This window comes from Physeter macrocephalus, unplaced genomic scaffold (genome assembly GCF_002837175.3).
Source record: "Physeter macrocephalus isolate SW-GA unplaced genomic scaffold, ASM283717v5 random_1781, whole genome shotgun sequence".
NCBI lineage: Eukaryota > Metazoa > Chordata > Mammalia > Artiodactyla > Physeteridae > Physeter > Physeter macrocephalus.
In genome coordinates this window covers 8,950-22,143 of record NW_021146676.1, presented here as the reverse complement: position 1 = coordinate 22,143, position 13,194 = coordinate 8,950, and the positions used below count along the sequence as shown (strand labels likewise).

At 60.4% G+C, this 13,194-nt stretch overlaps 1 protein-coding gene across 1 annotated transcript; it reads right to left on the bottom strand.

Annotated features, from left to right (window-relative positions):
- Positions 1–258: 258 nt before the first annotated feature.
- CCDC188 (coiled-coil domain containing 188) lies at positions 259–2,451 on the bottom strand. The gene is made up of 9 exons (XM_024120618.2): positions 1,915–2,451; positions 1,702–1,809; positions 1,423–1,527; positions 1,279–1,335; positions 1,111–1,170; positions 956–1,020; positions 713–770; positions 535–584; positions 259–445 (listed from the first exon to the last, which is right to left on the bottom strand). Exons 1-9 carry the CDS (start codon positions 2,449–2,451, stop codon positions 259–261), a joined length of 1,227 nt encoding a protein of 408 aa, XP_023976386.2.
- Positions 2,452–13,194: the final 10,743 nt, after the last annotated feature.

The window sequence follows — 13,194 nt, the reverse complement described above, 5'->3', positions numbered from 1 at the left end:
ATCCGCCTCAGAAGGTGGCAAAGCCTCCTGTGCCCCGCCCCCGTTTCCATAGAAACAAGTGCACAGGCCTTGTGTCACTACTATATGTCCAGCCGCAGGCCCAGCCCTCAGGACAGACCCCGCCTCCACCCTCCTCCAAGGCTCCGGGCTGGGACGGTGCGTGGCAGTGCCATGGGCGGGGGCTGGCACGGCCGCTGGGCACCCTGGGCCACACCAGCCGCCTTGCTTCCTCCTCGCTGGGGCTGCTGGGCCTCCGGCCTAGAAGGGCAGGAAGTCGTCCACCTCAAGGCGCAGGAACGGGCCCAGCAGGGTCCGGAGCTTCCAGACGGTGGCGCGGCTCAGCAGGGGCGGCACCAGCCCCTCGAAGGGCGTGGGGTCCACCACATACACGTAGGCGGTGGTGCAGGCTAGGAGGGCGCCAAGCAGCAACCTCAGGGCCAGCAGCCTGTGGACAGCGGTGGTCAGGGGGCGGGGGTGCCCAAGGGACAGTCCCTGGGGACTGGGCTCTGCCCCTGAGCTCGGACGGCCACCTACCAGAGCTGGCATTTGAGGCCCTTGGAACTTCCCAACTGCAGCCGCGCCTTCTGCGGGAGAGGGGCTGAGTCAGAGCGAGTTCCTGCTCTCCCCCAGGACAAGGGTGATTCTGGTCACAGGGATCCTCTCCTGCTCCCCGAGCGGGGCCTCCAGGGAGAGGGTGGGGTGGGGGACTTACCCCTATGCACGCCATCTGCTGCTCCTTCCTGACCTGGGTGCGGCACTGGTCCCGTTCCCTGGCGGGGGTGGGGGGCGGCGCACAGTCAGTGCCACGTGTATCCCCCACCTCAGCCTGGCACCACCTGGTCTGGTGCAGGGGAACTGGGGAGGGGTCAGGGATTGGTCCACCCCATCCTGACCTGGACACCTACCCCCATCCCGGCTCAGCCAGGCCTCGCTGGCTCCCAACCCTGCACATCACCCCAGAATCTCCAGCTGGATGTCCTCCATCTGGTTCAGCACACCCCGGATGTCCTTCTTGAGGTTCTGGGGGGCAGAGAGGGTAAAGCTTGTCCCCCAACCCCACTGCCCCCACCCAGCCCCCTCATCCCCTGGGTGTCGCCTTTAGGGACCTACCAGGAGCCCGGTGGCCTGGTTGTTCAGGGCCATGTGTACTTCAGCCACGCCGTCCCACACCTGGTGGGAGGGTGGAGGCTGGGTCACACCCCAAGGAGCGGGACCCATGCTGGATGCACGTCACAGGTGGGTGCCCCAGCGCCCCCTCCCACCCTTGCAGATGGGCACCTCGGTGATGGCCATCTTCTTCCTCTCAAAGGACAGTCGGATCTGCTGCAGCTCGTTCTGGGGGCAGGCACAACGTGGGCAGAGGGAGGGCCGGCAGGTGGTCAGCTCCTTCCTCCCCGCACGCCCCCGGCCTCCGGGGCCCACCTGGGACTGCTGCACGAAGGACTCTTTCCCCCGGCACAGCTCCTGCCGCAGCAGCTGCAGAGGGGCCCTGTCCTTCAGGGGCCAGGCACTGGCCTGCTCAAGGGGCTGCAGAGGAGCCAGCGGCTCAGCCTCAAGGCCATCAGCAGCATCCGTGGTCAAGGACTGCTTAGGAGTGGGGTGAGGGTAGCGCATGGAGCCACAGGGAGCTCCCCGGAGCCACAGGGAGCTCCCCATAGCCTCCCATTGTCCTGCTGGGGCTGCACCCCGCCACGCACTCACCCAGGTCTGGGCCGTGCAGCTCGAGTGCTCCGGGCACAAGGGCAGGAACTGCTGCCCCGGCCCCAGGAGGGCCCCCAGCTGCTCCCGCAGGTCCTGGTTCTGCCTTTTCTGGGGGTGGGGGCAGAGAGATGGGAACAGCCACTTCGCAGGCAGGAGGCTGAAGCGGGCGGTGGTGGAGGTCTAGGGGCCTGAGAGGGCTAGGAGCGCACTCACCAGATTCTGGTTCTCCTGCTCCAGCTGGAGAAAGGACTGCTCTGCAGGCCCCAGGAGCACGCTCTGGAGCTGGGAGGGGGCTGCCCTGGGCGAGGCCGGGGTCCCTGCCCCCGGGGTCAGGGGCAGGCAAGGGCAGGGTCTGGGCCCTGAGCTGGGCCCCGCCCCCTGCCTGGGTGTCCCCTGCTCTCGGCCTGAGTGCAAGGGCCAGCCCCACCACAGCCCCGTCTCTACTTGTCCTTGTCTCGCCCCTGCCGGGTGGTCTCGCGGCCTCTGTCGCTGCATCTCTCCCTCTTCACCTGTGATAAAGTTCCCAGGTACCTCGTCACCGACCCTGGGCCCCCCACCCCCTGTCGCTGGGGCTGGGGAAGGCCTGGCAGACTCCACTGAGTGGGTGGAGCTGAGAGGCACCATGCAGGGCCACCTTACAAACCCCTGGCAGGGTGGGTCCAGGCATCCTCCATGGCTGCTCGAAGCTGGGGGTTTGGGGCACTGGGGGTGGGAGTGGCCACGGGGTCCCAGGGTTTTCGGCCCCTCCATACCTCCCTGTGACCCCTTCCTGACCCCAGGTCCAGGCTTTGGCCTGGCCTGAGCTGCCACCCTCTTACTGAGGGCCCTCTGGGTGTCATGGCTCACAGGTGCCTCAGGGGCACCTGTCACAAAGGCCTGGGCATGGCCAGGGAGGTCATAATGGGCTGGGGCGGTGGTCAGAGCAGGGCTGGCAGGGCCCCTCCCACCATGTCCCTGTTCCTCAAGTAACCTCAGGGGGTCACCCCCTCTGCATCGTCCCCACCACACCCACCTCAGCTATTTTCTTAAAACGTACAGCAGATCATGCAGACACGTGGTTAGAGCAAAGTCAAACAACAGGAAGTGTCCAGTGTGACCCTGCCCCCAGCCTGTGATCCCAGTGGCTGAGACCTTTCTGGAGGTGGCCGCACGTCTCATGGTCTCTCTCTCTTCACACAGAAGAGATCATCCTACAGCCTGGCCTTTTCACCTAACCTATCTCCAAGTTTTTTAAAAAAATCATTTATTGAACATTCGATGGTCCTGCAAGGACTATTATTATCCTCTCCCTGTAGGCGGGGGACTGAGGCATGAAGACATTTGCCCGAGGCCATGGCCTATTCAGTGATGGGACCAGAGTCCAGCCTGCTCTTCACCACTTTGGGGGTCTTTTCAGTGACAGCAGAGCGTGCCTCCCATGCGGAGCCAGATCCAGCCCCCGCCCCCCAATGGTTTCTCCTCCCTTCCCACAACATCGTGTTGTGCTATCTGTCCCACTGCACCCTCGCTGCTCCTGGAGCCCCTGCCTCACATCCTCCTCTTTCTCAGTTCCCTCCCTTGTTCTGTGGAAGCACATCCTCAAGCAGCGTCCTCAGAAAGGTGGGTCGGTGGAAACCCGAGTGCCTGCGTGGTGGAAACAGCCGCAAATCCCTCCTGTCCCCGGGTCCTTGGCCCTCTGCAATGTGACCCTGGGCTCTGGGCTAGCCTGGGGGTTCGCTTGGGCCAGTGGAGTCTTACCAGCAGAGACCTGAACGGTGCTTGTGTGTTGGGCTGTGACTGTCTTGCTGCTCTGGGGACCCTCTGTGTGTGGGAGCGGGGCATGGCCTTGCTCTCAGATACCAGGTCGTGGGGAGGGAGGCTCTGGTCATCCCAGCGGGTCCCCAGCTGCCAGGAGCTGGGTTGAAGAGCCCAGCGAGACCACAGAGACCCATCCCGTGGGGCCGGCCAAGTCGCCAAGGCCCGACTGACTTGTGCTTGTTTTAGCGTCTGAGATTGGGAGCCATCTGCCCCTTGGGACTAGATCATGAGACACCTCACAAGTCTGAAAGCATCTTACTCTGACCTCACGCTTGTTGGCTGTGAGTTTGGGCAGAGTCAGCTCAGAGGGCATTTTCCCACAGGAATTTGGGGGCCCCACAGTCCCTGGAGCTGCTGCCCGCAGGACGTGCTGCAATCGTGCTTTAAAATTTCAATACATCTCATTGTTCTTTGCGTGCCCTTATTCTTCTTTCAGAGCTTCCTTTTCTGTTTTAGGGATAACGTGGATTTTGCAGGGAGGGAAACTTTTGCTTCCTGCTTTTTCTCTTTGTGGTTCTTTTTTTCTGTTTGGTAGGACTTCCTATCAGGCCCTGTCCTCAGATGTCTGGCTTTTCTACTCCTGTGCATAGGGAGGCAGGATGGAGCTGAGGAGTTTCTCTCCCCGTTAGCAGCTGGCGTGTCCCAAAGTCAGTCCCCTGGAAGGAAGGCCTCCTGCCTCTGGGCAGACATCTGGAGAGGGGGACAGCTTGGGGAGTTTGCCTGGCAGTCCCCGTATCACCTGCCGTCCCTCACACGTGCTGGAGGCCACCCCAAGCCGTCCCCTAGCCAGCCCAGTTTTGCTGCCCTGCCTCGTCCACACCCAGGTGATGTCAGCCCCTGTCCTGCTATGTCAGCCCCCGCTTCCCGCTTCCCGCCTGAAGAAGTCTGTCAAAATCCCTTATCTGCCGGTGGTCTCACTCCTGTCCTCTTTGTAGGACAGATACACTGCAGGGGCTGCCGGATGGGGGCCACCCACAGAGGAGGGGGCATGCACAGCCCACAGGCTGTGTCCACCTGGACACAGGTGGCCCAGCCCCAGGAGGTCTCTCTGTTTCTAGGGTTGCATCTGTGAAGCATTAGCAACAGGCTCTGGCTGGGGATGGGCCGGGAAAGATGGGCCTGGAGCCCCACTCAGGCATCAGCGGCCCCCTGAACTCTCCCCTGAGCAGACTCTGCTTAGCCACCAGGGGAAGAAGGGGCCTCCGGGGTGGGGCGGGGAGCAGCGCCCTGTCAGGTGCCAGCAGGTGCCTGGGAACGTTAAATGGGGAGAGGGGATCTCCTCATGGAGACTGAGGACCCCCTGTAATAACAGCAAGGACAGTGGCTGCAACCCGGGAACTGCTAGCAGAGGCCTCAAGTCTCGGGAGCCAGGCAGGGCACCCAGGTGGGGCTGCAGGAGGGGGTGCCTGGGACACACGATGACACAGGAGCCTCGGCCCCACCCACTGTGTCCCGGCCTAGAACCCCATGCTCCTGGATGCAACCTTTACCCTGGCTGCGCCCCATCTGGGAAGTTTGCTGGTGGCTCACAGCCCAGCCCTGAAGAGCCCAACACCCTGAAACCTTCCTCACACCCTCCCTGTGGTCCTTGCGAAGTGGCCCTGAGCTTGAGAATGGCCCAAACGGTGGGGGGCTCTGAGAGGGAACCTCAGCTTTGGTGGCATTTCCACAAATGGGGACAGGTAAGGTAACGTATGCGGGGCACACTGCAAATCCGTGTTGATTGGGGTGGGGGTCTGAATTGAGTCAGGGCTCCAGGATGGGGCCGGGGAGAGTCTGCATCATCAGATTTCTTTGCCGTGGCGGGAAGCAAGGCTCAAGTGCGTCTTGGAAAGAGCCAGGCCAAGGCCCTCCTTGTCATGCAGCGTGCACCTCCCTGGGCACCAGTTGCCATGGCAGCCGCTTCCTGCCCAAGTTGCCATGACGCCCAATAGCCTCAGGGAGCCTGGAGCCTGTGAGCAGGGGTTGGGCTTCGGAGGGAGAGGAGGTGTGGAGGCCCGCACCCTTCCTGCTCCTGCCAGGACTCACCGTGGCCTCGACATTCAAGGCCCCACGCTTATTTCCAAAGCTGGGAAACAGACCTGGAACTTGGGGTCCCTGGACCAGCCACAGCCCCTCAGGAGGAGCCCCATCTCTGTATCCCCTAACCAGGGCACTGGCCCAGAACCCCTCCTCCAGCCCTCAGACCCTCAGGCCCTGCAGGCTTCCTGGAGCAGCCCCAGGCTGGGGATCACCCCCTTCTCTGGGGCTTCAGGTCGCTCTTGGGATCTCACCTCCTCCCAGGGCCTGGAGGTTCTCCCAGGGCCTCCCAGTTCTCCTGTGCTCTGAGTTTGTAGCAGACACAGATGGCCTGAGGCTGGGACCCACGGGGCTCTGAGGGTGGTCTTCTGCCCTCTTGGGGCACAAAGGGGTGGTTAGGCCCATAACCAGGAGGACAGGTCTACTGGGTGTGACTGTGTGAGGGGGGGCAGCCTGGGGAGAGACCGCCCCAGCCCAGGGCCAGAGGGCAGGCACACTGCAGGCGAGTGGTCACAGGCAGCTGAGCGCTGGGCAGCTCCCTCCCCTCCCCAGCCTGTGGGGCAGCCCTTCGGGATGGAAAACAGGCTGGGGGTGGGCCCTGGGAATGGGTGCAGGTGAAGGTGTGAGGAGGTGCTGGGGGTGGGCCCATGGGGTTCTATCCTCCCACAGTGGTTCTATTTCAGAGGCTGTGACTGAGCAGCTCCCAGGGCATGGGCTTGGCAGGCCATTTGTTTTCCCTCCCTCGGTGACTCTTTGGACAGCTGCTGCTCACATTTTCTATTTAAGAATCAGAGGAGACTGTACATTTGAGATTCACCACGAGATAGTGTCAAAATGTATTTTATCATACTCTCCCTCTTCTCCCCCTCTCTCAAATCCCTCCCCCCAACTGCCTTCCTGTTCTTTCAAGCTTCCATCATTCAATCCAAAAAGTGAAGCTTCTCTACTTCCTCAGCTGTACATTTGAAATTCACTACGAGATAGTGTCAAAATGTATTTTATCATAAGATCTACAAATAATTTTCTGACAAATCTATGATACCGTATATGTGTAACGTAAAATCACAACCATGGAAACTGTTACTTTGGAAAACTATGCCTAAATCTAAGTATGATTGGAGCTTTAAATTTTTTTCCAGTAATAATTCTTGTTACTTGTTCACTTATTTTATCAAGCAGAAAATCAATAATTGATACTACATATTTAAGCAAAATTTATGAGAAAATTATTTCAAACTAAGGCAATGCTCTCCACGAGCCTAACTTTTATCTGCAAATTAGGAAAGACTGCTTTGATTCAATCAGTGATCAGACCCATGGATCATTGGTGCAGGGAAAAAAAAAAAATCAGATGAGATAATGTCAAGGAAAATACTCTCTATAAATTACCATCAGCCAGGGTGCTGAGGGCTGAATCCTGGGGTGGTGGCTGTGCTGCGGCTGCAGGGCCCCCTGCACCCCAGGGTGGGTGAACTGGGTGTGCCTACCCTGCCTGAGCCCAGAGATCCCCCCGCAAGAGGGTCTCACCCAGCTAGGCTCACCCCCTTTTCGATACCCCCATGCCCATCTGCCCCTGCTAGCCCGACAGTGGTGCCCGGGAAGGCAGCATGGCCAGAGCGCCTGATGGTCAATGCTGGGCTCACCTCACCAAGTCCATACCGCAGCCCGAATCCAGGACATCTGCCCACCCCGCTCTCCACCCTCTGCCCCAGCCAGCTCTTGCTGGGCTGTGAGCTCCTGGGGTCCATCCCTGAGTCCAGGCAATGGGCCCAAAGGGGTTGAGTGAGACTGGGGGTAAGGTGAGGGTCGGAGACCTCGGTGCCAGGCGCTCCCTCCCTCTGAAGGACGCTCCTTCCTCTCCCGGCTGGCCTGTGTGGGTCCCAGGATCTACCACCAGATGGCGCCAGAACCCTGCAGACGGGCTGCAGGCTTTGGAGAACCCCAAACCCAGGGCAGGGGGCAGCCCTGGGCTGAGGAGGAGCCAGGGGTGGTTCCACCGAGGCCTAAGCTTCTGGCAGTGCTGGGGGAGAAACCCCCTCCCCACTTCGATCTGCAGTTCTGTGGGGGTCTGAATGCCCCCTGCTGGTTCCATCCCACTGTTCACACTGAAGCAAATGACCCTGGGACTCACCCCCCCACTCCTTTGGCCCCTCGCCTGCTCCCTCCCCAGGGTCTGGGCTCCCAGAGTGGGGGGGGACCTTCCCCAGTGTGGGAACCCCGCCCCCACCCCCTGCCAGCAGCCCTGGGCTGGCCACATGATGCCTGGTTGTCAGTGGGCAGCCAGAGTTGGTGAGGGGGGGTCCCAGGTTCAAGGCTGTGAGACCTTGGCTAGAATGTGGCTCAGGCGCTGGGAGGTGAGAGCCCATCTGCAGGGGGCAGCCTGGGGCGTCTGGCACCCTTAGGGGGCCAGTGCGGCAGGGGCAGGTTGTGGTCACCTGCATGGTCTCCAGGGTGTCTGGGAAGCTGTGCAGGGGGACAAGGAAGGAGGCGGAAGGGTTGGGGAGAAAGAACGCTGCCTCAGCCCCCAAGGCAGCAGTGGTGCTGGCGTGGGGATGGGGGATGCTGATGCTGTGTGCCCAGAGATGCCGCCCCAAGCCTTGCCCTGGGGTGACGGGCTGGCCAGGCAGCAGGGCACAGCCACTGTTTTGGGGTGCCCACGTGATGCTGGCACAGAGAACAGGTCTGGAACCATCTCTGCCTCCCGCAAGATCATCAAGGTGGACACACTGGATGTTTGCTTGCATGCTGGGGACAGGGCCTTGGACAGGTTCTCAGTGCAGGCTCTCCGGACTTGAGACTGGACCCCCAAGGCTTCTGTGCCTCAGCCCTGGGGGGGCCCAGACCTTTCTAAGGCCTTCAGGCCCCTGGGCAGCCACCCTACTCTTGGAGCCAGGCCAAGGGTCTGGGCTCTGTCCTGGTGAGATGGGGTTTTGGGGTGCGGGACCGATTGCTGGGGTGGTGAAGTTGGCTGTCTGGGCTCTGGGGGTGGGCCTCAGAAGTCGGAGGGAATTGAGTCAGGACTGGGTCATGGGTTGGGGGTTCCCGGGTTGGGGGCTGCAGGCTGGAGGGGACACAGGCTCTCTCAACCCTGGGCTTTTGGGGCCTGAACCTGGCTTCCTTCCCAGGCAGGCTGTCCTTTTAACTACAATTCCTGCATGAATGGGGAGATGTGATGAGGGAGTGTCAGAGCCTCCCTTGGCCTGGCCCAGGACACACAGCTGGGAAGTGGACCAAGGTCACACTGTGCACCTGACCTTGGGGCTTCAACACCGGCCATACCACCAGAGCCTCCAGTTGAGCTTGGGCTGCAGGGCCCCAGCGGGGGGGGGGGGGGGGGGAGCGGGGGGGGGATGGAAAGGAGGCAGGCGCATAGTTGTGGGGTGCAGTCATCCCATCCACCCACCCCCACGGGGCTTCCATCATCCTCCCTGGCTGCCCATCCGGTCCCCTCCAGGGCTCCTCCAGAGGGCTCAGCTTCAGGGGAAGGTCGGACCTCCAGAGCCAGTATTCCAGGCCCCTGGCAACCCCAGTTTGTAGCCCTTGGCCAGAGTCCGCCCAGACATCCGCAATGGAAACCGATTTGGGGCCTTCCCTCTCCCCTCCCCACGGAGCAGAGACCAGCACCCACCCCCCCAGCTTTCTCTTGTGAATAGTCTCACTGTTGGGTCCTTTGTCTGAAGGTGGGTCAGCTGAGCACAGTGGCCAACACTTGTAGCAAACTCAGTCTCTTGTCTGGGCATCTCAGCTTCCCCACCACCCAAAAGGCCACCCACCCACCCAACCGGCAAGAGGCACGTTTCCGCACCCACCAGCCAACTGTGACCGTCAAACCCACCAGCTAACCAGCTCACAAACTTACTGACCATTCAAACACTTGTCACCTACTCCGCCCTCCCTTCTGGCGCTGACCCTGAGATGCCCCAGGACCCTTGGGTGCCCAGCGCAGCCCAGTGGGCAGTTAGCTGCTGGGGTCAGCTTTGGTCAACAGGAAGGGGCAGGTGGGTAACCCCCCTCCCTTCTTGCCAGGCCTGCTCTCTGCTGCCCTTCCCTCACCCCTCTCCGACTCCGGTCCCCTACCAACCACCCACAGCTTCCAAGCAGAGGAACCCACTGCCTACACACCTCCCGAGCCGACCGCGGCCCACTCCGGACTGTGCAGTGGAGCCCAGGTGCCCCCACGGAGGCAGCGTGAGGCATTCTTCCTAAGAAGACCCCACGTCAGTGATAAAGGGCAGGATCACCCCTTGCTGATGTGCCACGAGCCGCCCGCCATACAGGGAGACGTTCATTTATCTCAGGAACTGGGCGCAAGTTATAAAAATGATAATTTCTTGGAGATTCAATTACGTGTTTTCATTGTTACCCTCAGTAATCAAGGAAACGATTTTTAAAGAAAGTCTGTGGGATGATAGGAATCTGGAGGGGAGGATCAGGCCGGGAGGTCGCCGGTTTGAGGACCGGAAGAAAGATGGTGTCTGCTGCGGGCAGGTGGGCGGAGTGGGGCTGGGCTGCTGGCCTCAGTCTTCCACCCAAGATGGGCCCATCTGGGACCCTGCCAGCCTGCGGCAAGATGAAGTGATCCTAGGGCTGCCGAGGACGCCCACTCCCCGCCCAGCACCTGGGCGGGCCTCGTCTGTCTCCCAGGGCCTCCGTGGGAACAGAAGTGGCTCCTTGTGGGGTTTGGACTTGATTTTCCCCGAGTGATGTCTTGGCTTTAAATAACAGCCCCAGGATTAATGGTGCTGGCAGCCAACAGCTCCAGGTGATTGGAAAAGGGTTTTATGGCCCCTCGGGTGAAATTGAACTTGCTTCCTACGTGCGTTTCCGAGATGAGATTGTCCTTCCTGGCAAAGGCGGCACGTTTCACGCTAATTACAGCGGCTCTTGCTGCTCATCACCCACGCTGCCTGGGGTAGGGGCTGACCCTGGTTCCAGTTCTGGGGAGGTGACCTCACCCACCCAGGGGCCAGGGAGGGGAGGCAAGGCTGGCCCAGCCAGTCACACCGGGGAGGGGGCTGGAAGGAGGCCCCAGCCTGTGGGGTGGGTGGTCTGGGCTCCCTCCTACCAGGCCCACAAGGTGGCCCTACCTGCCAGTGGTGACCCTGACAGCAGGGGGTGGTGCCCAGAATCCCAAAAGGGGACTTTTCCCAGAGTAATCACCTTTGATTCACTTGCAGTAAATACTAGGCTATTTTTTTCCTTTCCAATAATTGAACTTATTTATTTTTAACTAAGACTAAATGTTGTCTGTCAGCTCAAGATATACCACTGTGCTGTCAGGCCTGGTCTAGGCTCTCTTACCCGCTGCCTCTAGGGACAGCCCACAGGCAGGGACGGGGCCGGTGGCTGACGTGGGGACAGTGGCCAAGACATTGTTTGTCTGGGAAACTCTGGGTCCTGGAGAATCAGTTTTCATTACCACTGCTGTCACCATGAGCATGACCATCATTATCATCACCTCTACCTCCACAGCTGCCACCATCACCTCCACCACTACAAACACCATCACCTCCACCACCACCACCACTACCAACAACAATACCACAACCACCACCACTACAACCACCATCACCTCCACCACCACCAACACCACAACCACTACAGCCACAACCACCATCACCTCCACCACCACCACCAACAACAACACAACCACCACCACCACCAACACCACCACCACCAACGACACCACCTCCACCACCACCACAACTATCACCACCACCAACACCACAACCACCACCAACACCACAACCATCACCAACACCAACAACACCTCCACCACCAGCACCACCACCACCAGCACCACCTCCACCAACACCGCCTCCACCAACACCGTCACTTCCACCGTGACTGCGATCACTGTGCCTGTGCCATCAGCACCACTGTCACAGCACCGTGTTGACAAGCCGATCGTGGGTTCAAGCCTCCATCAGATGGCACTAATCACTCCAGCACAGGCACCTTTATGTGGTTCTGATCACACTTGAGGGGAGGTTGGATGTGGCTGGCTGTGGGGGACATGTGGAGCAGGAAGGAGGCAGGCTTGGCCGATCTTGAAGGACTTGGGCTTTGGGGGTCCCCAGCCCAAGGACACTCCCAGTGCCCCCTCCTGTCTCAACACTGACCCACATTCTGTCTTTGGCCACACGGGGGCAGAGGAACTGCTAGTCCTTCTGTCCGTCCACACCCACGTCACACAGGCTGGCCTCCCCAGGGCAAAGGAGGCCTGGACGAGATGCCCAGCTGTCCTCCCCTTCAGTCCCCAGCCAGTGCTTGGGGAGCCAAGGGGCCGGGCGCTGGGCAGAGGTGGCCCTAGGCGAGAGAGCCAGAGCTGGGCCAGTCTCCTGCCTCTGAGCTCGGTTTGCTCATGTGAGATGGGGTGACACAGTGCCCTCTATGCAGCAGGCAATGAGGGCAGGGTGGGAAGATGCCCACGAAGGGCAGCAGGAGGGGCCGTGGACCAGCATTAGCCGGCGGCCTCACCGTGTCAGCTTGCTGAGAACAGCGGGAAGTAAGCAGGGAGCTCACACTCACTGTGGTTCTAGGTCACTGGTGTCACATAATGTTACCCCACAGTGCCAGCTCTGTCCCCGCTGGGATCCCCAGCACCAGTCAGCTGCCAGCACCACTGTCCTGCCCTCAGAGCCGACACACAGCGAGAGAGGGGCTGCTTGTGGCTCCTCCCTGGTCTGCTGGTCACAGGGCTGCAGCCAGAGTTCCTGGGGACACTGGATGGTGGTGGGGCTGAGTGGTCAGTGAGGCCTGCGGGGGCACACAGGCCTGGAGCTGACCTGGGACAGCAGGGCCCTCAGTGGCACCTGACCTGTGATGGGCACCCTCCTGGTTGGCCTTGGTGCCAGGGCCTCAGAGAGGCTGGTGGGTGTGGGGTGGGCATGGACACCAGGAGTGGGCCACTCTCCTGTCCAGCTGTTTGGGGGCCCTAAGGGGAGCTTGGGAGGGCTGGGTCACACCTGGGGCCCAGGACACACGTGTGGGGGAGCAACCCTGCCAGGGCAGCCCGCGGGGGGGCCCCTCCCTTCTTCATCCAGGCAGGGCGGAATATATCGAGGTGTTTGGGAAACCTCCCTCGTGTTTGGGAAATATTATTAACAATCAAAGGTCTTAAATCTTCGCGACACTCCCAATGACCAGAAAATTAATATAAGAGCAGATAATAATTACTTAATGATTAATAATTACACTTAATAGTTTTCAAAGTAATTGTGATAAAGAAAAAGTTAAATGAAAACCCATCAAAATTGCTGATGCCCTGCACACTGCAGGAATCTTGGTGCTGGGGCGTGGGGGAGGGGTGGACAAGTCATCCGGGCCACGTATGGTTTCTCTGGACCCCTGAGTGGCCCATTTCCGGGGCCTGCACCCCAGGGGTGGCTGTTACCCACACACAGACGGTGAGGACCCCACACTCGCCTGCAGAGAGGAATGTCTTGCCCAATCACTGGGCCTGGTGGGTGGAGCCTGTCTCCCTACCTTGGGGGCTAGTGGAGTGGCTACAGGGTTGCCTCAGTGAGCCCATGAGTCTCTGCCCTGTGCCTATAGGTGTCCTGGGTCTCAGGGCTGGCAGGTAGGGACATCCTCTGCCCCCATCGGCTGATCCCTGGTCCTCCCATGGCCTGTAGACCCTCTGGGCCCTGGGAGTAGCCCTCTGCTATCAGACTT